The sequence below is a fragment of the Labrus mixtus genome, chromosome 5, assembly GCF_963584025.1.
Source record: "Labrus mixtus chromosome 5, fLabMix1.1, whole genome shotgun sequence".
NCBI lineage: Eukaryota > Metazoa > Chordata > Actinopteri > Labriformes > Labridae > Labrus > Labrus mixtus.
In genome coordinates this window covers 24,718,939-24,743,755 of record NC_083616.1, presented here as the reverse complement: position 1 = coordinate 24,743,755, position 24,817 = coordinate 24,718,939, and the positions used below count along the sequence as shown (strand labels likewise).

The following is a 24,817-nucleotide window of genomic DNA, read 5'->3' as shown; positions in this document are numbered from 1 at the left end:
TATATCACTGTTTGACCCAGCTTGTCTGTCAGGCCCCGATTGCAAGAGTCCTCCAAGTGACCAACAATGGCTCATCCTGGTCCACTAGAGCAAGGGGATGTTTTTCTGCGAAAAGTCAGACTTTTTTTTTTCTCAATTGCCAGGATTATTTTTAGCTATCTATATCAGAAACCCAAAGCATCTGTCAAGTTTTTTACATCGCAGCCCTTGTCTTCTTCAAAACCATTTTGCCTCCATTTAGTTGTGTTTAAAAGGCAACACAGAAGCTGAAATAGATTTGCTGAAAAATGAATTTCAGTGAAGAAGGTTACGGATCAGGGAGTTAAACCCTCTCCTTTCACAACACCTGTGTCTCAAAGGCCCTTGTATTTTTTTTTACATTGGTATTGGTAGCTATTCCACTGAGTTGAAACCAATCACCCGCATTTAAACGTGTAGTGCTCGACCATTTGAGAATCCGCCAGCTTGTTAGAAATGGCACCCAATGAATCTTGGGATATGTTGGGCCACGAAGGATGCAGGGTGGATCCTTCATTGGCTGCGGTGGAAAGAGGACACATTTGTCTGCTGCATTTGAGGACACCTCTGAATGAAAGGTGCAACCCCTAACATGGGACATAGCTAACCTTTTGTGAGGACTTTGTGGAGAAGCAATCACAAATCACAATGATGCCTCCACCAAGTTTATAACTCTGTGCTGCCGATGAGCAGTTTTTATCCTCTCTGTTATACATTCTGCAGTGTGAAGGTTTTTTTTTCTAACCTGCCCTTAAAGCATTTATCCACTAGTTAATCATTCGTTAAACCTTTGACCAACTAAGCTGCTTCTCCAAATTCTTGTGGTTTCTTCTTTAGCTTTTTCCCCCCCAAACTCAGTTTCTGAGGGCGGCATGCCCGAGGCTGATTGACAGCCCCTCCATGTTTTCCCAGTATTTTAAGACTTCCTTGTATGTATACATGTATGCGCCCCCTCCTACGCTTAGTCATGTGTTGGGTAATATGCACCTTTATGGCATACTGCTAGAGGGCTCTTACACTTTCGCCCTACACTTTAATACTAATTAGACGATTACAATTTGTGCCGCCTCATTTGGTGAGGAAAATTACTGCAATTAGGTTCTAATCCTCCCTCTAAGTCATGAGCCCATGAGCTAAGGAAACCATAGAATAGAGGGAAGGAGGTGTGTGGTTGTTAAGTGGCCAAAGTTTACGTTACACTGCTCTCTTTGTTTCTGTTTGAATGTTGCCCAAATGTCTTCTTTCTTACACTTTTTAAATTCCATGATTATCCGATTTCATGAAAGTTAAATGGAGCTGCCGTCATTCCTGTGTGGCAGATCAATCTCTGTCGATGATATATTAATGCTGGTGAACGTACATGACCTTGTCTCTCAGCTCACCGTACCGTCGAGCTGTTCGATCGGTGCAGCTTTGGACCCACTTTTTATATAAGACAAGTCTAGACTACTATGTATAAATATGAAAACTTTGATCATGCATTTAAAAAAACCTGCATGAAACAGCACTAAAGTCAAACTTTCTTCTCTGAGTTTTCAAGAATTTTGGCCATCAATACTAAAATACCACAAAGGAATGGTATTTTTACATCTCTGGTTCTTGTGTAACAACCATCAGCTGGAGAAAATAGGATGGAAGATGGAGCGTGTTACAAAAAAGATGGTTGATTTTGCTGCTTGGGTTTAACACAGTCAGTCTTTGTTCAGCTGCCTCCGACTGTGTGATTGCCTGTTGCGGGTTTGAGTATCACTGATTCAAAATTGCAGGTCTTGTCATTCACACATCCTTCTGTGTTTCAAGATTTTCTTTCATATCCTTTTTTTTTTTCTTTACACACAAGTACAAGAAGTGTTTTGGTATGTCACAACTTGAGCCATTGAAATCTCAATTTGGTCTCGGTGCTGTCATCTCACAACAGGAACAGCTGACATGTGCATGTCAACATGTAATCGACTTTAGCTAAAGCTAACTGGCATGTTAGAAAAAGGGGCAGAGTTGTGCCTCAGGCTTTTATTAATCATGTATTCCAAGTAGCACGTTGTCAGTGCTCAGTGGTAAAATACTAAATAGAAAACACAGCTGTTCATTGAGGAAAGAACTCAAAACTGGAGTTAACACTAACTCCGTTATACTCACCTCACGTATCTACAATGATGTAGAAGTGTGCTCCAGATCTTGTCAGTACAATGGGACCTCACTGAAGGTTGTGTTTAGATTAAAATTCATTGACATTGTTAGTCAAATTGACAGAGAATTATTTTTCATAAAGGTTTATTTTTGGGCTTTTTGGGCCTTTATTTAGAGATAGAGTGGATAGAGTCAGAAATCAGGGACAGAGAGGGTTGAAAGAAATGTGGTAAAGAAGCCACAGGTTAGATTAAAACCCGGGCTGCCCACTTGGAGGACTATGGCCTCTGTACATGAGGCGCACACACTTGACTTGACGGTTAAGCTGAAAAATTCCTAAAACTCCTGCTTTCTGTGTCAACCTGTCTTTTATTTGAAGAGAGCCACTGGTTTCCAGACAGTCTGAATTACCCGCAGACACTTGAACACAGACACAGACACACAAATCTTACTTGCCAAAATCAAGTCTTTGTCTAAATGAGTTTAAATTACTCTCATTGAAATGATCATGGTCTAAGAAGTGATCTCAATCTAATTTATAACTTCAGTAATTTAGAAGCCCTTCTTTGCAGTCAGCAGGCTGATGTTGCTTATTGTAATTTGGATTAATTATAAAGGGGAACTCCATTCATTGGCAGATTTAGATCAGCTTACCAATCAAGGAGAGAACAGCCTGTCTCAACTAAATGTCTTTAGTGGCTGTGGAAGAATTACGATATGTGAATAATAATACCTGGTGCTTTTTACAGGTACCGTTCTTAGCTTCAAATGTCTCTCCAGTACTTTTCACACGTGCACAAAACCCTTGAAAATGTTCTGAAATTTTCAGAGTGAGCTGCATGTGGCTGACAGAAATGGCTGGAATATTTCACTCTGGCTTTATCCAGATTTTTGCCTCGGGGTGAGCTGAGGTGTGAATACAGCAAGTAATAATCAGGGAAATTAACCTTGAGGTGAATAGGTGAGGGTGATGAGGTTTACGTCCTGCTATTAGTGCCATCTTCATGATGTAATGAAGCAGCTCTTCTGCTCACCAATTTTCGGCGATACTGTAAATACATCCAGTACATGTAGCATTGACATAAAGGCAAAAACTATAATCATAGCGTTGCTTCATCTGCCACCTTGTTCTTAACATGTCACTGTAACTTCCTCTCTGTACGTTTTACATCATACTGCTCCTGACCCCATGCCCTCACGTCCAATAGGGAAAATCTCCCGCTGTGAAGATTGTAGTAAAAGAACAAATCTGGAGGATATCAGAGACAGGCCAGCCTGACATTTTCTAGAAATTTTCAGGAATGCATGTTGAAAGCAGCCATTGAAACACATAATCTATTTTTATACTTGGTCAGTGCTGAAGCCTTTCCACCGGGAGGTCACTTAAAGTTACAGTTCCCATGCTTGCTGTTCATGTTTAACACTTGTGATCTTGGGAGACTGTAATGCAAGAAAGGACAGAAAACTTGAAACCCTCTCCAGGAGGAAAATTCCTAAACCAGGCGCCAATGCTTAAAATGTGTGACCTCTGTTACATTTGAAATATATAAGATATATTCCCGAGGGTTAGCTCTTCCACAGGACTGGTAAACATGAATCTATTTTTCCTGCACACAATATAAACATAGGTGTCCTTCATTTAGGGAAGTGTACATGGGGACAACTGTAGATAAATGATATTTGGTAGTTGGAGTATGAGAATCCTGAGGTAATGGGATTAGTGTCAGATGCGGATATTGAACAGACCAATTCCCATTACACCAGTGCTCCAGCCAACAGATGCTCACATATAGAAAGACTTTTCCCTCTCATGCATAATACCCATTAGCCACACTCTCACATATGCTTCCATATATACAAATACAAACAGTCCTTTGCACATTTTATTCAGTGACATAAATAATCACAGTCCCAGCAGGCTGCAAAAATTCTAACCTTGTGTTAGAAAAAGTGTTTTTTATAGAGATGCGAAGAGTAACCAAATGATATGGCTTTTAATTAACGACAGTTTTATTGTCAACAACTCCTGTGAATCAAATATGAAGTAACTGGCCACTGGTCATATTTAAAAAAAAATGTATATATATATATATATATATATATCTGCATTTTAGTGCAGAGATTATTACTCTTACAGGAGTAAATAAAGCAGTCCGACTTTTAACTGCTACGGGCACAAATCATCATAATCATCGTCATAATAACTTTTCTTCCTCTCTCTCCGCCGTCTTTTCTGCTTCTTTTTTTCTCTCATCATCTGCTCACCAGGCAACTACGAAAGCCCCTCCACTTCCCTCACATCTCATCTGTCTCTCTCCTCCTTTCATCCTGCCTCTCATATATCTTCCACTCTCATGCATGAAGGCATGAAGACTAGTGCTTCTTTATCAGTGAGCCACAGCGGGAGGCATGTCATTCTCCTTCTATACTTTCCTCTCATCATCGCTATTTTACTCCCCTCATCACTCCTGTTTCTCCTCTTCGGCCTCATCTCCCCCCCCCCCCGCCCCTCCCTGCACAGGAATATTTGATTTGTGCACCGTCAAGCGAGCTCTGATGCTTATCTTCATGCAGATTGCCTTTGTCCTTCAGTCAGCACTTGGATGTTTTCTTCTGGCTCATGTTTTCACTCGACTTATTATGTTGTTGTAGCTACACCTCCCTGCGGGGTAAAACTGTGTTCATCTCTTTGCTCATCAACTCCACCCCTTGTCTCTCTGTTTGCTTTTGAACTTTCAGCACACATCCACACGCCGCGATCACTCTCCCCTTTAATCTTCCTTAATATCCAAACTTTCAAATGTAAATCTGTTTTCTCTGTTACGGACAACGTGCCTCCAATAAACCAATCCAAAAAGTTTCACACAAAATCCTATCAACTAGCAAAACACATAAATCCCCGCTTATCGAGGCACGGTCATGTTCTGATGTCATATTTAGGTGAGCATGCCAAGACAGGACATCCTGCCAAGCGACGTTCTGGTGGAAATACTCCTACTGTTGCTCTTGAAAGAAGAATTAAAGTGATTTAGAGAGATTATGCATGCATTAGTGGAAGGAAATAAATTGATTAAATTTATTAGCAGAATTAAATAAATGAAGATTAAATAGAAATTGATTGAAAAATTGAAACTAAACGTTTTCTAATATTAGTCTTAAAGCTGCCTGATTAATTCCTGCCCTGATTTTGAAGGGATGAAGATAAAACGATAAGGAGATGCTTAATGTTTAGAAGTTAGATAACACTTTCAAATGTTCTTATGCTGACCAACATCCACTGTTGAGATCTAAGAATTAAGACATGTGGGACATATCTAATCCTCATTTATTGAAGAGGATCAAATAATTAGATAACAATTAAAAATATATTAAAGGCTGATGACTTTTAGGGCAGATTCTCAAACCAAAACAAAAGACACACCTCGTTCATCCCTCAGCTTCCCCCTCCCGTCCTGTCTCAAACACTCCCACGGCCATCCCATCCTGTTCCACTCGCAAGTGTCTGTAAAGAGAGCAGCAGTACTGATAATCGCAGGTAAATCATTTTCAAGTTACTATATGCATCTGAAAGTTGATTCAGTTGTTAAATGTCAGTCTATGAAGAAATTCTTCTTCTGGTAGGAAAGTCTGTTGGTTCTCCTTCGGTTAGTACTCTTGCTACAATACTCGGTTATAACGCCTCTGGACTCAGGTCACTGGGTGGGCTGGGCCATCTCTTTTCCACCCCCAGTGGTGGTGGGCTAACGTTTTTTTTTGGGGGGGGGAGGCCTCTGAACAAAACACAACAATCTGAAGGGAGCACTGTGCCGTCCAGTCAGTGTGAACACAGAGCTGAGAACAACAAACCCAGAGGTAGTTTGATAGCAGTCTTTTGAGGAAGTTGTCATGTCTATGTTTACATCGGGTATATTTGATTTAATTTGCTCTATTTACATTCAGAATGTCGCTTATTTACCTGTAAAGGAAATAATCTAATTAATTCCATTAAATAGCAGGGAAGTGTGTTCAAGCTTCACTCTATATGCCAGTTCTTCAAAGGAGCTTCAGCTCTCATGCCCTCAAACATAATGCACATAAAAATCAAATACATTTTCCTTGATGATATTGTTTTGCATATTTTTCAACCTGTGAAATATGACCTGTCAATCAGAGGTGTGTTTATTACAAAGTAAAGCTGTTGCTCTTGTATGCGTGAACACCATCATATGCACCATATTAACCTTGCACCAGCTCTCTAGGAGTTAATTACCGTAATAAGACCCACAGCATGCCCCAGGAAAAAAAGGAAATTCTAAGTTGACCAAGAGTCTGTTTGAGTCAAGAAGCACTGGAGAAAAGACTGTGTAAACAACATGGTAACTATGGCATTTGAGTATTACAGGGCAGGTTTCACAGGTCACAGAGTCATTCAGTTAGGGTATTGATTAATTGATTTTTATGTTGAAGAGACGGGGTGGTTTACAAGACAAAAATAGGAATCCTGCACGGCATTGTCCTAGGTCTTCGAAACATTCTCATTCTCACACTATTTGAATTGTGCTTTGTATGTTTGTAGAGATTTGTAAGAAGTCATTTCAGACAGAGTATATATAATTAAACTTTAGATGTTTGCATCATCTTCATCCTAAAGATTTGTTTTGTATTAAAAAACAGATCGGAAAAAAACGAACACAAGAACACAAATTCTTGCATGTCCTTTCCCTCGAGGTAAGGGCGTCCAACACAAATAATTTGCCTTTCTAATGTTCACAGTTTGTCACTGGTAATTTGTGATGAGATAGTAGGTGGAAAAATTAGGTGACCTGGGGTGAACTGCACTTAAGTGGATCTTAAAATAATTGCTACTGTCACTCAGGAGCACATCACAGCAGACATTTGCACATTGTTTTGTTTGGTTTTCTCCCCCGCACATTTTCTGTGCCTCGTGTTGTTAGACTCTGGATGCTAGTTGTAATTATCAAACATGTAAAACGATTCGATTGAGAATGACAGGCAGACTGGATGAGTAGAGAGAGTCCTTCTTCTACTCCACCTTATGAGCTTATCACCTGAATGTCAGCAACAGAACCTGGACTAAAACCAGTTGATATTAGACAGAACTGTCCACTTTATACACCCCATTTTAAACCTTAAAGCTCCTGTGAGGATTTCTCAACTGGTAATGATAGTAACTGGTAACTTATAGTGATGTCTCTATATGACCTTCCGAAGCAAATCAAACTGCCAGAGAGAGCACTGATTATTTTCATGTTGGTATTTTAAATGCCTCTCATCCCTGCAGCAGGGTAGATGTCAGCAAGGCAAGATATTTTAGGTGGAAAACAGTGCTTACACATGAAAAGGACAATGTCAGCATCTGTCCACAGGGGTCGCCAAAATGGACAAATAGAAAGTCCATCACAAGTGCTTTAAGTGCCATACTGGTTGTAAGGGATGTAGCAATGCCTGGGGACCTGACGGTATAATTACAAAACAGAAACAGAAATGGACAATTTAAACCGATGAGACATTCAATATTAAAAGGAGAAAAAAAATAAGAAAAATTATATTTTGTATTTTCATTTTCAGTGAATTTAAGTTAAAAAAAAAAAAAAAAAACGTATTTAAAAAATGACTTCCATAGAATTTTTTTTTTACAAAAATTTTACAATTGTAGAAAACTGAAAAAATCATATTGTGAACACAATACTGTGACACATATGTGTATACATATATGTGTATTGTTGCATCCCTACTGGTTTTTACTTCATTCAATCTCTTGTAAAGAGTGTTCAGAGTGAAAACCATGTTGTTGTTTTTTATTGGGTTAACTTGTCTTCTGTGTTAAAAAGCATTTCTCGTCTGTAGCGCTTGCCATTGTTGCTCTAACTCCTACTTGGTGTCACCATTCAGCTTGACAACACTTGCCGAAGCTTGAACATCCTGCCCATGGGGCTGATCGACTCATCATCGGCCCCCCTGCAGAGCTCTTTGTCGACTGTTTCATGTGATGCTCTCAAACAAGTCAGTCAAGTTGTAAGAGTCCCCATATTGAATGATCTGAATCCTGGCTTAGTATCGAATTGACACTGAGAAATACGAGTCTGGTACAATATGATGCTCTGAGTCAGTTTGGACCACTTGAGAGCTGTTCACAAATCTAGTCAGCATTGCCCAGGGCGACCGGCTGGCGGGGGCCTGTAGATGAATGTGTCATAAATTAGCTGATGTAATTAACATTTGCCCACAGTGTAATCCTCTGAACCCCGAGCTGTCAGCATCCCCTTACACAATACAGTTCTTAGTTTATACTTCAGTGCATCAGCCCTGCAGCTGATTACATCACACTGAAGGCAGCGTATGTTCACACACACACACATGCTCATGTACTGTGTGTGGAGTTGCAGTTAGAGTGAGACACCATTGCTTATAAGATAAAGCCTGGGAAAGTACAGGTTGTTGCATCATTAGCTCCAGTTAGCGATTGCCTGCTTGACTTGGCTTCCTTTAATGTCCTCTGATCTCCGCCACTGAGCAGAGCAGTGAGATAATGAATGACAAAAAGGAAAGGAAATGATAGAGCATGTTGAGCCCAGAAGGTAAAAAAATAAATTAATATGACCCTGTTTTAAATTCTGTTAAGTGATAATCAGCAGCGTTTCCCACAGAGTGACGCGATACCCGGGCGGTGGAGTTTGTGGCTAAGTGGGGGGACAGGGGGTCGACTCTTATCCAGGGTATATTTTAATATTAGGTTTGTATTTATATCAAATGTGTTTTTCCCTCTAAATTAAGAGTTTTTGCAACAAACAGCTTTAACCTGCTCATCTTATCCACGCACAGACACAAACACAAGGAGGAGGTAAATCGGTTTTTGATAGGAGCAAGGCATCTCAATCCTGGCTTTTACAAGAGGGATGTACGGACAGCGGACCTTCTCTCTCTCTCTCGCTCTCGCTCTCGCTCTCGCTCTCTCTCTCGCTCTCTCTTTCTGGAGCTGATGTGATTCTCCTCTCTTGGTTTTGCTGTGCCTTATCTCTGCACAGGAGTCTAGTGGGAATTATTTTTTAAACTGGAGTTTTGTTATGTTTCACGAAGCCGTCGAGGGCTCAGGCACAGTTTAAAATTCTGTGCGCTCAGTGAGGTGCTTGCGCCTGCACCCCTGCCCGTCTCTCTCTCCCCTGGTCTCTTTCATTTATGAATAAATAAAAAAATAAATAACAACAGGTCAGAAATATACTTGGGTGGCCCTGGTCTATGTGTGGGAACCACTGATCCACAGCCACCCCATCCAATACAAAATAAAAGGAATGGCCAACAGTTTATAGAAAAACATAATGCTCCCGTCAAGGTTGTCAACGCCTAAATGGAACTAATCACGCGCTAGCAGAGCTAAAGTAAGGAGTTTGGTGCCGTTTGCAAGCCTTTTGAGACACATTTACGATGGACAACAAAGGTGACCCAGCCAAGAAAATAAATAAATAAATATATATATACAATGTTCAGGGTTTTTCACAACTGAAGAAGTGTGTGTGCCTCATCTGCGGTGCCAGCGTTTCAGTGAGCTCCACAACACCCCAGAAACTTTGCATTGGACTTCTCTGCTGGCAGAAAGATAAGATCTGAGAAAGGTGACCATCCTGAAAGCGACACTTAAAAAAAAAAAAAAACAGCAAGCTCTATTCACCCAACTGACAAAGAAGGCAAATGCTGCAACAGAAAGTGGCGCCCATCCCTGCAAAGCTCAACAAGCCATTTATGGACGGCGTATTGATGAAGGAAATCATGGTTGCATGCAGTGGACAAGACATTTTTCAGGGACTAAAATAACACCTAACACAGAAGCAATGTGATGAAAATGGCTCGTGGTTACTTTCATTATTTTCAATGTAGCTCTCGGATGAAAACAGGTTGGAGACCCCTGGCTAAGAGCAATAAACATACTTTGCATGTTGGCAGGCTCTTTGTTTTGTGTGTATGTAACATGCTGTTGTTTATGGAGATTTTAAAATCCCCTGAAAAACTTTGAGCAAACACAACGTCTCTTCACGTTGTTTGCTTTGGAAATGGGCAGCTGTAGTCCGGGAATTGCGTTAAGAGATAAGGGCTTTCATTTCAGCCGTCTCTCTTCATATTTTCCTCTGCCTCCTCTCACGTTGCCAACTGCTCTGTTTTCCTCCTCCTCCTCCTCCTCCTCCTCTTCCTCTCTGTCCTCAACAAGAGCTAAAGCTGTGACTCTTTTGCGTTGCACGTCATGCTGTTTTCATCCCTTGTTTATCCTCATGTTGTTCTACACTTCAGTTTCTGCAAACATCTTTTCTTTTCTTGTCAATACACCTTTTCTTTGTTGCATCAGTGTTTCTTTGTTTCCACTTGACATAGCTTTTTCACATTACTTCTCTGCTTTCCAATCACATCATCACCTTTTCTTGCCCTGTGCTTCCTTTGTTCCCCCTCCTCTTTATCTCTCGTCTTCCTCGGGGATCACAGCAGTTCATGTTTATTGTTCTTATTCATAGCCTCCACTCTTCCTGTTGGTTTTTGTATCCGTGCTGTTTTGTGCGCTGAGTCCCAGCATGGCAGGTGTCCTCAGCATACTACTCTTCATCTCAGCGTTCTATATCTGAAACAAGCTGCCTTTAAGCTCACAAGTAAACCTTTATCCTGTTTACATTTTTCTCTAATCACCAATTTACAGCTCCTGTGTCGATTTTGGGGACCATTGTGGACAAAGATGTTTTTTGTCTCTTGGCTGATTTTATCCTGCTCCTGTGTAATAGCTCTTGATTATTCAAAATCTATTCTTGCTTTCTTTTAAAGCCCCAATATGTAACTTTTCAACCTTCAAATATTTGCTTGTAAGTCCGTCTAACAGCGTAATCACGTTCAACGGGGAGAATGTTGTCTCTCCAACGTCCGCACAGCGGCTCGCTGCCTCAATAGTCCACAATGTAACTTTCATGGAATCCTCCTGACCTGGTTTTTCACGTACTGTATGCACCTCAAAGCAGGAGACTATCCCGGTCAGACAGGAACAGGGGGGGCAGGGGGTCTCTTGGGGCGAAACATGGCGTAGAAAGTAGACATGGAAGCAGCAGACGAAGCAACAGAGTCATAATGAGAATATTTGCCTTCATTTCAATGTCATGTCTAGTGCGACAGAATCAAAACATCAAAAAGAGAGCGTAGAAGAACATACTGGAGAACAGAAAACACAAAGCAGCCGTTTCATTATTTGCACAGAGATCGTAGCTCTCACGTGCAGACAGTCTTTGGCTGTGCAACGATTGCAGGGAATAAACATCACCGCCCCCTCCCACTCGCTCCTCCTGATTACATCCTGCTGCGTTCTAACATCAGCTCACTCACACTTTCAGCGGAAAAAAATCTGAGGGGGCTGGTAAGAGAAACTCCTGATGAAGTCAGAGTGAAAAAAAACACACATGCAACTCCTCCTGGAAACATCAGGAGTTTTTCTGGAGTTGTGCAAGTGTGGGAGCACTATGAGCTGACGGTTCAGACTGGAATACTATTATCAGTATTTGCTGAAAAAATGTAGGATATGTGCCCTGGAATGTATACTATACAAGTTACAGACATGGTGTTTTGAACAGGATTAAATCATAGACGTCCCCTGCAATTTTTGCAAATTATCTGAGATTCCTAGGTAATACTAATCCTGTGGGATTAAGGTTTACATTTGTTAATTGCATATTATTTTAATTGCCTAAATAAAGGACTGCTATAACTTGTATCAGATATATATATATATATAATTGGATAAACGTACATTAGTATTGTGTTTGTTTCTGTTAGATAGCATATCCATTGTGATAAAGAAATGCTTACTTACTGTAGGTCTTGATATTTTGCATCAAATACAATGTTGGAGCCGTGATTCCACACACAAACACTCACTGCCACACACAAACACATGCGCGCACACACACACACACACAGTCCAGCAGGTCCTTGTGCTGAGTGTAATTATGCAGGTTTGATGACAGCTTTTCCATTAAGCCCCTCTCCAACAGCCACTCTTCACTAGTTTGATTGCACTGTAAATGACACAGAACTAATTAGCATGACAAGTATTCTTTCCGCTGATTGGCTACAGACCAAGAGTCATCATTACAATACTCAGCTTCTCTAAGGACCCACAGATTTGTCAGTGCAGTTTGTTGGGCTCTTGTGGGGACTGTGAGAACAGGTAAAGAGAGAAGAGGTTGCTGCTCGCATGTCAAGTTTTGGTTTTTATACCTGACAAAAGACATTTTGTCACTGAGGATTTTTTAATGTCTGTTTATGATACACCTGCTTTCACAGGGTTTGAGAAGCAGTGTCAAGCAATGTATCATGATAACAGTCATTAATCTGTTGGGAAATAAACTCAACAGGTGCTCAGAATTGAGTAGCAAGCATTTTGTAATTAATGGGTGCATGACAGGTTCAAATTAAGAAACAGTTTGCTTCATATGGATACACAGGAGTGGGACAAAATATCCAAACAGCTGTATACCATCGTCCTGACGTCACCCACTGGTTTCTGAGCAGAATTTTGAAGCCTATTAAATGGCAGTCTCTATATTGGAAACACTTGCACTTTTCACAGTTCACCGTCATCACATCTTTCTACATTCATATTTGGTTTCACGACGGCGTAATATTCTTGTTCCAGCCTTTGAATTCGGGAGCTCGGCAACAACAGGAGCTCCACATAGACACGGAGTCAGACATGCACAAACACAGCACTGTGCTCCCCCGCTGGCTAAGCTCATACCGTCTCGCCTCTGTTACTAACTCTGAAGACTATACAAAGGGGGTCTATACGTCACAGGGGCGTTAATATCGCTGCCTGAAACGGCAGTCTGAATAGAGCTACTGACTCGAACTAACTTTCAATCAAACCTAGTAACACGGGAAAAGGCTGCAGCCGAGGCAGGTCTTTAGCCTCCTGACAATTTCTCTCCGAACAGATTTCCCTGGCAATTTGAGTCGCCGTGTCACCACTTCATGACTCCTCACAGCGGCGCTTTTGACATGAACGAGTGTAACGCGAACAAAGGTTCATTGGAGGAAGTTGACAGTGGGATAATGTTGACGGGGTACTTTTTGAAAGAAGTTGTTGACTGCTGCTGAGTATTCTTATAATTTATTTACATCCACAGGCAAACTTTTCTGAGCTGTTGTGATTGTCTGTTTCTTCACTTTACAGAAAATAAATGACGGAGTTTCTGCCCAGAGAAATGTGTCGGCTCTATTCAGCCATCCAACTTTCACTCTCCCTCTTTTTTTTTTTTTTTCCCCTCTTTTGTCAAAACGTATTTTCCAGTGCTGTCTTCTGTGTACTGTAGATAATTGGCAGCGGTTGCATACACTCAATCATCTTCTCTGGTGAAAGTTTTTGTGTTGATTGTGCTCAATACCTCAAAGTGAGAAATGGTTACAGCAGGTCTGCTTTGCCTTTTACTTTTTTTAGTTAACTAGTTTTTTTTTTAACAAACACTGTTCGGCTGATGCAGTGTGTCTTCTTTTGCGCTACTTTTTCAAGAGTGTGTTATTGCCTCTTTGAAAGTGACAGAGTTAAACGTGTGTGTGAACTTATGCAGACTCATGGGAATGAAATACCTTATTTTGATACCTCCACTTTTATGACAGCCGTTGCCCAATACATCAGCTTTCCTCATTGGAATATTTTCAATTTGGCAAAAACTTTTCGATGGACTCGAGGAGGAACTGATGAACACTGTAATTTGGTGGTTCTAGGCCGTTGTCACGGTGATCCCTCCCTAAAAGAATTACCTGGATTAACTTTTGACACATTTTCACACTAGTAGCTAATAGTTTGAAATAATGAAATACTATAGTTTACTGAGGTTGCTATGACATCATGTCTGTCACATCCAATATTTCACAACCTCACAGACGTTTTGAAGTATCTGGGATTTTTTTTTAGGTTTCTATCAGTTCAAAGAAAGGTGACATCTGCGTTCACCCTGAGGACAAAATCCACTTGCTGTTCTCCTCATGTACCATGTGATGTTGTCATGGGAAGCGTCGACTCGCAATCACATGCCTTGAAAAGAGAGAGAGAGAGAGATACTGTACATGCTCTGTTCTTATTTCAGTGCCGCAGACTCCTCTGTTTAATGTTGGCCCACAATGCACTGTGGTTTTGTTTTGTAGGCTTTTGTATATTCAGCTTTCAGATATTATAAACAAATATATTCCCCGTGCCCTAACCCAGCACACTACAAACCACAACTGTTTGTACAGTAAGAAGCAGAGGATAATTTAAAGATGAGAACAATGTTGCTGTCAGTTTGATCAAATGAAGCGTCTTTATTCCAGCTCACACAGAGTTCCTTTATTTGGACCTGGATGGATGTGTCTGACTGTGAAGAAGGATTAGTTTTTCTACACAGGTTTTATGTCAGCCTGTCATCATGGAATGCAACGTGTAGTGTTGCTGCAGACTGTAAGGCCAAAGCCAAACAAGTACTATGACTGTGTGACTCATTCACAGACCATTAAAAGAGCCGATATAATACAACGGGTGTCATACCGTTACAGCAACTGAACAGACCAGAGGTCGCAGAAGAGCCTTTAAAGATTGATGGCATGTGGTCAAATATTCAGTTGTCTGCTGAGAAGATTCCTTCTGCTGAAATCCGAGGTGCCGGCTGTGGGAAAAGCTGGGCTTTGTGTCCTGACTGTGAAGCACGGTGGCGAGAGCACACAAGCCCGCTATTATCACCTACTAAAACCAAAAATGAAATCCCATACCAACTAGGCCAAAACCAGGCTTGAATCCATTTACAAGATGTTCTGGGAAATGTGCGAGAAACAATAAGACAAAAGGAAATCCCCTAAATCCAGATTTGCTATGGCAGTGCATACATATCCAGGAAGAACCAAATCTTTAATTCCTGCAAGAATATTTGACATCCCTGCATAAAGAAAAAGACTGACAAAGAAATTGGGCTTTCTTTGTGTGCAGAGGATCTTGCTTGAGGAGTATAATTTTGACTATCGACAAAAAGTAATTTATTTGATCAGAAATTCATGAAGGTATTAAAAGTCTAACAGTGCGTGAGAGAGAATCTGAGCAGCTCATCTCCTGGTAGTAAATTTAATATCTTTGTGACCGATGTTAAATCCTCATAAAAAAAGCCGACTTGGAGACACTTCTTCAGGCAGCGTCCTAACTGTAATTTTCCATTTTTGTTTTTGTCCTCCCGACAGTTGGCCCTGGAGGACCCGGTGCACAGCGTTTCTCTGCAGCAGTACGTCTATGAGAAGCTGAAGGCGCAGCAGGCCCTGATGGGGGACCAGGGCTTCGGGGCCCTGATGGAGACGGTGGACACAGAGATCGTCAGGCAGCTCCAAGAGTTCCTACAAGGCCTCTGAATCACGAGGGGGGAAAAAAATCCTTCACTACCGTTTACGAACGCCAGATCACATGCGCTGCCCCACATCTTTCAAACTGTACCGGAGAGGCGTACAACCTGCCTGATGTGCGGACCCCATATCCAAACCCTCCCAACCTCCTCCCATGCTATGCCTTATCTATATTCTAGCCTTGTTGACTGTCCCTAGCTAACTCCACTCGCCCATTTCTCTATTATCCTCTATTTTTTTAATCTACCTGTGGTCTATGTGGGTATTTAAAAATGTCTTAACACCCACATCAAAACATCACCACACCAGAGCTTCCACTTAATTCCTCTAGTTTCTTCTCTTTCTGTGGTTTGAAGGTAGAATGGGACGAATGGCGCAAAGGTAGAGACGGGCTGAGGAGTGCAACGGAGAATTCACCTGCTGGAGCCTCGGACTATTTTCTACAGAAACACGAACAGATTGTAGCAGAAATGTGGACAAAGCGTACCTAAAGGACCTAAAGCAGTGTTTACAGAATCTATTCTTAAAAGAGGAAAAAAAAAGAAATTAATTTTGTACGTATGTAAAGTATGGATGATGTTCTGCATGACTATGTTTGACTTTTTAGTTACTTTTTACTTTGTGTTCTTTTCTCTTCCATTAAAACAAAATTTTAATTTTGCTAGAGGTCAAGCTGAAGAAAACTACTGAGAAGACTAGAAAGTGTTTGTTTTTTTCTCTTCATAATTTTGATTTCATGGGAATTTTGTCTTGACTTTGAAATGGTTGATTTTTATTGTGAGAGTGCTGAACCACATTTCTATGTAAATACATACTGCTGCTAATTGATGGTGTGTGAGCGCACTTAATAACCAAAAACTGTTTCACATTTGTTCTCAATGGTACATTTTCTCACATCTTAAAACTTTAACACAGAGGGCCTTTGGGGCAGTGCTGTAGGATAACAGGCCTGTGTCCATTGACGGGACTCTTTACACTGGCAGCGCCCACGACCTCAGTTTCAGAGCGCTTCTCATCGCTTAGGTCTGTTCAAATAGCTCCATGTGCTTAATATTTTCCTTTATCAGAGGAAATATCTCCAAGAAAACATGCAACAATGTAAATTAATTGTGTACTGGCATTAGCAATAGCTCTAGACTTTGAAATTGTAACCCCGAAAAAAGACGAGTCAAATTGATTTCTTCTCCACCATTGTTGTTAAAAAAAAAAAAAAAATGATATCAGAAATCCCGCCCCTTCTTGATTTTGAATGGCCGGTGAGGGAGAAGTGACAAGTGCAGTGCTGTTCCAAAAGTTTAACTGTTTTCAACTGAGAGCGCAGTGACAGGAAACAGCTGACACTGAGCGCTGAAAACCTTGAACTGCACTGGTTTTGTATTGACAATGGGCACTGCCAACAATAGATAGATAGATAAACTTTATTGTCTGTCCCAACAGTGACAGAATGTTGGTGGACACAGGCCGTAAAGCATCAAGACCCTCTTATTAAATTGTTACTGTATTTTATTTCTTAATCTGAATTATACGACAAACAGCTGACTGTAAATGTAACACACTATTAGGGTTGTCTTTACAATTACTTTTATTTGAAACAATTGGAGGATGTCTAACCTAACTGGATGGTTTAAAGGTTACATTGTCAGCCAGTGTGACCCTAATGAGTTACAGTATGTACTCATTTGTGAAGCTGTCCTGATAGTTTTTTATTTTAGTCATAGAGTTTAATTCATTTGATTTAAGAGAAGAAAAAAAGTAACCTGTAAGTTTTCTGATATGAATTGATTATTTAGACATTTGGCAAACCCAAAAAGTGAAGAAAAGTCATTTTATAAAATAGATATGTGGACATGTTTTACATAGAAGCAAACTGAAAATATCCATTGTTTGACTATCATGACTCAAATAGTGAATAACCTGATTAACCCTGGCTCTGCCAGGCCTTTTAAATCATTTCTCCTGGAACTTCCTGGATTACTGTGTTTTTATTTTCTCTCATTCGGTTGGTCACCCTCCCTGTGAGGAGATAATCCTGACACTAGCTCCTTTGACACTGTGATAGAGTTACATAGCAGTCAGAATTACAGTCTTGTGCTTTCAGCCTTACCTTTCTAACTCTGATTTCCATTTCTTTAGCAGTTACACAGTAGAGGATTTCCATACCTATATTCTGTTTATGATGGTAAATATGAAGTTAAGAACACATAGTAGAGAGGTGTTTTTGAGTCATGCGTTTTGGTTTTGTTTTAATGGGAAATAATCTTGATTGCTTTTTCCAAAGCCTTCAATAAAATGCAGTAATCAGCCAAAATAACAATATGTGTCTTTCTGCAGCTCCTTTTGAGAAGAAAGGTACTTTAAAGGAGATTTATTACACTCACTTTCACCATTAATTATGTCCGTCTGGGACACACCTACTGTATGGCTCGACGGTTGTTCCAAAAGTAAAAATATCATTCATTTTCTCTTTAATGGAATATCCATCCAAGGTAGACACAGCATGAGCTACCTGTGTGTAAAACGATGGTTTATGCTCCTGAACAGTAGGAGGATATTAACCTCATTTCTTTTTTTCTTTATTCATGATATCGGGGAAATAACTACACTACCCAGGATCATAGTGTCAGAGCGCGTCTCTGTAGTGGAGTTCGCTGTTACCATGGCAATGTTTCTAGATAGTTAGCTAATGTGAAGTGTATTAATAATGTTGTTGTGCCTTAGTGTACTTTATATTTCCACACAACACAAACTACAAGAAAGTGCAACACTTGTATTATCAGTATTCACACTACAACAACGACTAAAGTTACATTTAAGAAGTGATGCCATTCGCAGTGGATTGTGGGATGGGTAGTTTCTTGACTCTGAAAGAAAAATATGTACAGTCTTGTACCTTTGCCTCTTTTTTTTCAGCTTTCCAATGCCATTTGGGCACCGAATGAAATGTACTATAGTCACAGGTATTGGGGTAGCTGCTTGTCTTGGTTCTAGGCTTCAATCTCTTGATGTAAGGATATTGTGAAAAGTCAAAGGAGGATTTGAATGGGGAAATTTACTTACAGAACCAGAGCCCCTGAAAAAGTGGGCAGTCACTGGTGAACTCCAGGAGTAGAGTTGCAAGATGTTTAATAATCTCCTTATTTATCTCATACTGGCAGCAGTAAAAACATTTCAGCCTCTGCCTGAAATAGTCCTCCTCCCCCTACCCACGTGCCCACTTTCTTACGATTGGCCAGCTCTGTTTGCAGACGTAGGGAAATTTAAGTGCGCTTTTGGGTGGGCGTGTCCTTTTAAAGAGCTGCCGGGGTGGGCGTGTCCAACAACTTTGCTTCACTCTTTGCTCTGCTCTGTCGGCAGAACCTGATGTTCTCATAATGTCTGATCAGAGCAGCAGAAAACCACGTCCATTACGGCAACAATGGTGTATCTTGTGTTTAAAAGCACTTTGCCGAGGTTTAGTAGGGAAGTCCAACATCATAATATTATATGTATGAATTTAAATATCAGAAGAATAGATCTCCTTTAAACTCCAGTTGAGTTTTTGAGGCTGCTTCATATTATGTCTGCTGTCCTGTTCTTCTTTGGATTGTGTTTATTTCAGGCTCACTAGACTGCCAAGTTGCTTTCCATTTAAACAAGTTTATTTAATTAGTGTATATATCATTTAGTAGTTTAAATCATTAGACAGCGAGATCCCTCATTTTCTAAAGTGCTGAGGTATTTAAATAATAAACTAGAACATTAAAAATCATTGGAAGCAGTGAGAGCATTTAAAATGTTAAAGTTAAAACAATTAAAGTCAATAAATTAGATGTTGTAATCGTCTCATTGCTGTCTCATCTGTAGTGAATCAAAGTGTTTTGGGGCATAGAAAACGAAAGCACCTTCCAAAATATATTTATCTTTTTCAGCTTTTTTGGTAAAGAAGACAACGATGTGTCCCAGAGCCGTTTCTGGTAATGAATCTGAGATTTGAGTGACCTACTGCCTCGGAAGATTTTACAGATGTGCTGGCCACCCCTTTGTTAAATATCATTACCATGATCCAGGGCTCAGTTGTAGAAGTTTGAAAAAAGCATGGCAATGTGTCCTTCTAAAAGTAAGTTTGTCATCAGTCCAAATTCTGAGTTATTTATAATTTTGGACTCTGCTCTGCACTGATTGAATTTTAACAGTATCGAACCTTCAAGGAGGTTATCTTTGACACATGATCATTGTCCAATAGGCTTTAGTCCCGCCCACTAATAAAAGGATTTATTGCGTTACTGCACAGTGGATGTGATGGTTGATCAGCACCTAACATTTTACACATCAACAGATGTACAGGAAGGTTTAGAGAAGCTGCCACTCTATTTCATTTGCAGTAAACTAGACAGACTGCTTCATACTGTCTCCTAGACTTGTCTCTAACACACTCACAATAACCTTAACACTGACCTGTCACTCTGGACGTGTGAGCAAGTTATTACAGCAAAGCTCTTCTGTGTAAAGTCCATAAATATGGGAAAATGTTGAGTTGTCAGTGACCTTAACTAAAAAGTGAAAAACAGTCGGTAAGAAAATAAGAAGAAAAAACATAAAGTGTGACTTCTGATGGATCAGAAAACCAATACTGCCAGTTTCCATATACACAGTTGCTCTGCACATGCTACAGGCAGCAGGCAGCACATGCAGCAGCAAAAGTAGAAAGTTAAAGTAGTTTTTTTTTTTCAATGTAATTTTAAACCTGTTTCTGTATTTGGAGCAGAAAGGAAAGAGAGGAGGGAGAAGTGTGTGACACGTAACAACAATCAAACCCACACAGCTCAGCCCACCATGTTGCGGTGGCCATATATCACACACTGTTAATAGCAAAGGCCAAAAACATCCAGAGCAATTTCCCAATGAGTGACAACTTCTCGCTAAAGTTTTGCTATGGATTGCTTTTCTTCTTTTGCCAAAGCAATAGAAAACAAACCCAGCAGTTGTCAGCGTCAACCCATTTGTCTCGAGTGCTTGAGTAATGTACTAGCAGAATCTGGTCGTTTGGCCGGATTATAGAGAGGGGAACGATTCTACACCCATCTTTACCTCCCTCCCTGCCTTTTCTGTACCTCCAGCACAATTAATCCAAGGAACTCGGCCATTCATCTTTCTTCTCCCACTCTTTCATCCTCCCTCGCATTACACTTCTCTTACCACTGTAGTCCATAGGAGAAAGATAAGACCTGCTGGTACAGTAGACCAGCAGCGAGGCTTCCTGTTAATTATATTATGGGATGCACGGCAGAGGAGAGCTGGAGAATTAGCTTTAATCTTTAACATGTATCCTTCATTTGATTACTTTCTACCTCCAAGATTATAATTACACAGCAGCATGTTGACCTTGTAAACTTTATATAATTGGCAATTTCCTTATTCATGCTCCTGTACTTATAGACATTTATCCATACGCTTTCTTGGACAATCTAAGTCTTTTTCTTGTTACGTTTTATGCTCATGAAGAGCTGTGAATGCAACTGTTTGCAGCTACTAACAAATATTTTGTAGTGTTCAGTCATTTAACCTTGAAGTCATTCACGGTGTGTGTGAAGCTCTCCAAAAAGACAGAGCTTTAGAGAGGTAGTGATAAAGTAAAAGTGTTAACAATGCAGATTGTTGTGGGGGGTTTTTTTCTGTTAGAGGAAGGGGAAAAGAGCCACAGGCCAGACTTGAACCCAGGCCGCCCCCCTTGGAGGACCATTTCTCCGTACATTGGGCGCGACCTAATCGCTAGGCCATCTGCACCCCATCTTGCTTTTTTTCAACAGTTTAATGTATCACTCATCAAGAATCTTTGCCTTGGGAAATATTCTTCTAAAAAATCTTTTTTTTTGACAGCTTGCTGTTTATCACTTCATCTGACACCTACCCTGCAGCAGCATCTTCAGGCATTCATAATAACAGTATAGAAATAAACAATGTTGTTGTTGAGGATATTTACTGCTTTGGCTTTCAATGACTTGAGATGTATAAGTTACACTACGTCAAATTAAAAAATCAGCTGCCAAAAATATGTTAGCTATCATTTAAACAGTACTTCAACATTAGGTGTTATGCTTTGTCTCCTTTCTTCTCGCTGAAAGTTCATTTAGAGGAATGCACTCCTCCATCCTGCTACTCTGCTGTTTATGATGGAAGCTACAATACTGTAACATCTTTTTATCATTAAAAAACTATCAAATGCTTTCCCAGTGTCATCCAGAAGCTGTGACCACACATTGTGTCTCATCCTTCGGAACTGGTTGTTTTCTCTAGATCTCGATCTCTTTATGTATTAGGGGGAAAACACTGGGTTTCCCATCCTGATGATGGTGAGTGAATTTCTCTAGATCTCAAGAAAACAACATAAATAACCTATAATGGGGTAAACAAGCATTGTTATCCCGAGATAATGAGATCTTGAGATCAAACTGGAGTAAAATGAAATGTATGGATGCATGTCCTTGAAGGGCTTCAGTATGATTACCCTATTTTCAAAAGTATTCTTTGGTATTAAATGGGTTATCACCATGCAGTTTCAATCACAGGGAATATAATTTAACTTTTCATCTGTGCATGTAACATCATTTTTGCTGATCAGACACATCACCGTTAAAACTTGTTTTTTAGCTCATTATAGAGACTACAGCAGGGTATTATCCTAACCAGACTAACTCAGTATTTTTGTGCAAAGTCATATGGATAATTTAAAGATATGGATAACTGTCACGACCCGGCTCTCAAGGCCTGACAAAATACAGAAACGTACGGCTTTTAACAATGTTTTAAGGTTTATTGTCCAAATGACCAACAACAAACAACAAACAATCCAATGTTGTAGTGGTGCTACACCAAAGATAGATGCCACAAAGTGAGGTTATCAACCCGGTCTTAAATAGCCTGCACCTGGGAGACTGGCCACGTCTGCCCAGGTGCGGCGGAACTCGGCCCAGCAGCAACCTGCAGGGACACAAGACACACAGACAGAAGGGAAACCTGCGGGCGGGAGGGCCGTCGCACTAACATACCAGATACAAGCATCAATCAGTTTATCTAACTCTCAACAAGAATTCATATGAGCACATTTGCCAAATACAGAAAGCACAACCTTTTGTTTTTTAAGAGATAGATTTGATCCATTTGTCTCTAAATCCACATGCTGCATTTGATAAATGTGATTCCATAGTATGAATTTAAGAAGCTTGTCATTTATTTTATTGCAGATACAGTGTGTAAGTGTAATAATCCATATGAGTCAATGCATATAACTTTCAACAAAATAAAGGTGACAACTCAACAGTCTATGGTGTGCCTTTGACTGTGCTTGTAGATACAGTATATGTGCTAAGTTCTGCAAACTCTAGTATCTCATCGTCCTTTCCCGTTGAACAAATGCACATGTGCAGCTGTGTTCACAGATGCCTCCTGCTGTTGTCTTTCCCTCTGACATCCATGACAGAATGTCTCTTTCCTCCGCCTCTGTTCAATGTCCAATAATCAATTTGTTTACCCGTATCGACCACCCTAACTTTGAACACACGTAAGCATCCAACCTCTGTCAAAGTCACTGAAAACTTCTTGTTGAACCCGTCAATATAAAACAGGGGAACATTCCCATGTTGCTGAGTTAAGAATGATATGTATCATTATTTCATCCCCAAAGGATAATACCTGTGTTTAAGAATACTTTGAAGATGTCCACCCTCTCCTGTTATTTGTCACCTACCTGTCATTCTCATTTAGTCTGGGCTGTTGTAGCTCTGAAGAGTATCAGTGACAGTGTGTGGGTGACTGCCTGTTTGTCTATTGACTCTGATGAAAAGTGGCAGCTCTAGTCTGCTCGTGGAAGTCGGTAATTAAAACTCGAGGTTCCAAGCATGTTCGGTCATTAGTGGACATTTGGAGTCAGAGTAATACCACAGGGATTCAACCCTGAACGCCCCTGTGTGTGTGTGAGAGAGAGAGAGACATGTAGCTCATGTGCAGCTGTGTTACAGACCAGTAAGGAGTGTTGCAGGAATGTGAAAAGTCTACTGATTAAAGTGTCGCTCTTTGGTCCTCTGATTAATGAATTTCATTGGGTTAGTGAGACAGTTGTGTGGAGGCAGTGTACAATGATTCTTTACACTCCTTAACCGATTCTGACTTTATTCAATTAGCACCGACATAAGACAGATTACCACATGTTAGCATAAATGGAACCTTGTTGAGTGTGTGTGTGTGTGTGTGTGTGTGTGTGTGTGTGTGTGTGTGTGTGTGTGTGTGTGTGTGTGTGTGTGTGTATTTTGTGCTAATACACAGATACAATGGTGTCACTTGAGCCTTGTTTACAGCAAAAGGATGTGGAAAGTTTAGTCTTATCAAGGGATTAAAAGTTCTTGAGAGTTATGTAGCATACTTTTAAATTAACATCATTTGAAAACATCACAAAGAAATAAAATAATTATTTACAATTCAGCAAACATGTATGTTAATTCTAATTCATGGCATGATCTATATCCACGTCAAAAAAAACAGTCATCATCATACTTTGTCTCGTTAGAAATTAAAAGAAAGCAATGACAAAAACAAATCTATCCTTCCTTGAAGTTTCTCAGTTATACCGTCCTTTAACTTCATCTCCAGCCCATTGTCGTCTGTATTTTTCTCCAAATATAAAAACCCAATGAAATTAGAAAATCTGTCTATTATTGTATGCGCAAAATTCACCTCTACCAAGATCAAGGTCAATCCAGAACATACTATACTTTTTTGTAAGTATTACCGACACAGCAGGGACTTTTTTTGGGTGGTAAAAAAAAATCATAAAGTCCCAATGACTCTCTTTATGCTCCTGCCTGTGCAGTACAAAAATACTAGGTTCCTTCAAATATCCCTGGTGGGGGACACAGCCTAGCCGTTTATGACGTCCGCCCCGTGTACAGAGGCTACAGTCCTCTTTGCAATGTTTAGTGTCTCTTTTAAGCTGTCCAATCCAATAAAGGCAAAAATGGCCCAGAAAATAACTTTTAAAAAATCCCTGGTCCCTGAGGAAATCTCCCAGGGAACACAGCTTTCTGAGTTAAAAGGGAGTGAAATATAAGTTGCTTGACACTTGAATTATAAAATATTCCAAATATTTTGGAAAAGGCCATATTTTACTAATACATACACATACACTAATAAATAATGCATTAAAAATTCTAGATTCAAAGTTAATCAATGGTAAGACTCAGACAATCCTCACAGAAATACCACTTCATGTTCTATGTCTATGGAAGCTAAGACCTCGAGTGATGACAGAAATTAGGCAGAG

At 40.2% G+C, this 24,817-nt stretch overlaps 1 protein-coding gene across 1 annotated transcript in view; it reads left to right on the top strand.

The window, feature by feature from the left end:
- The window catches only part of ipo11 (importin 11), a 135,895-nt gene extending 118,056 nt beyond the window's left edge, over nucleotides 1-17,839 (top strand). Inside the window, exon 29 of the mRNA XM_061038771.1 lies at nucleotides 15,370-17,839. Within this exon, the coding sequence (XP_060894754.1) occupies nucleotides 15,370-15,534 (165 nt within the window). The 3' untranslated portion in view covers nucleotides 15,535-17,839. The remainder of the gene's footprint in view (nucleotides 1-15,369) is intronic.
- Nucleotides 17,840-24,817: the final 6,978 nt, after the last annotated feature.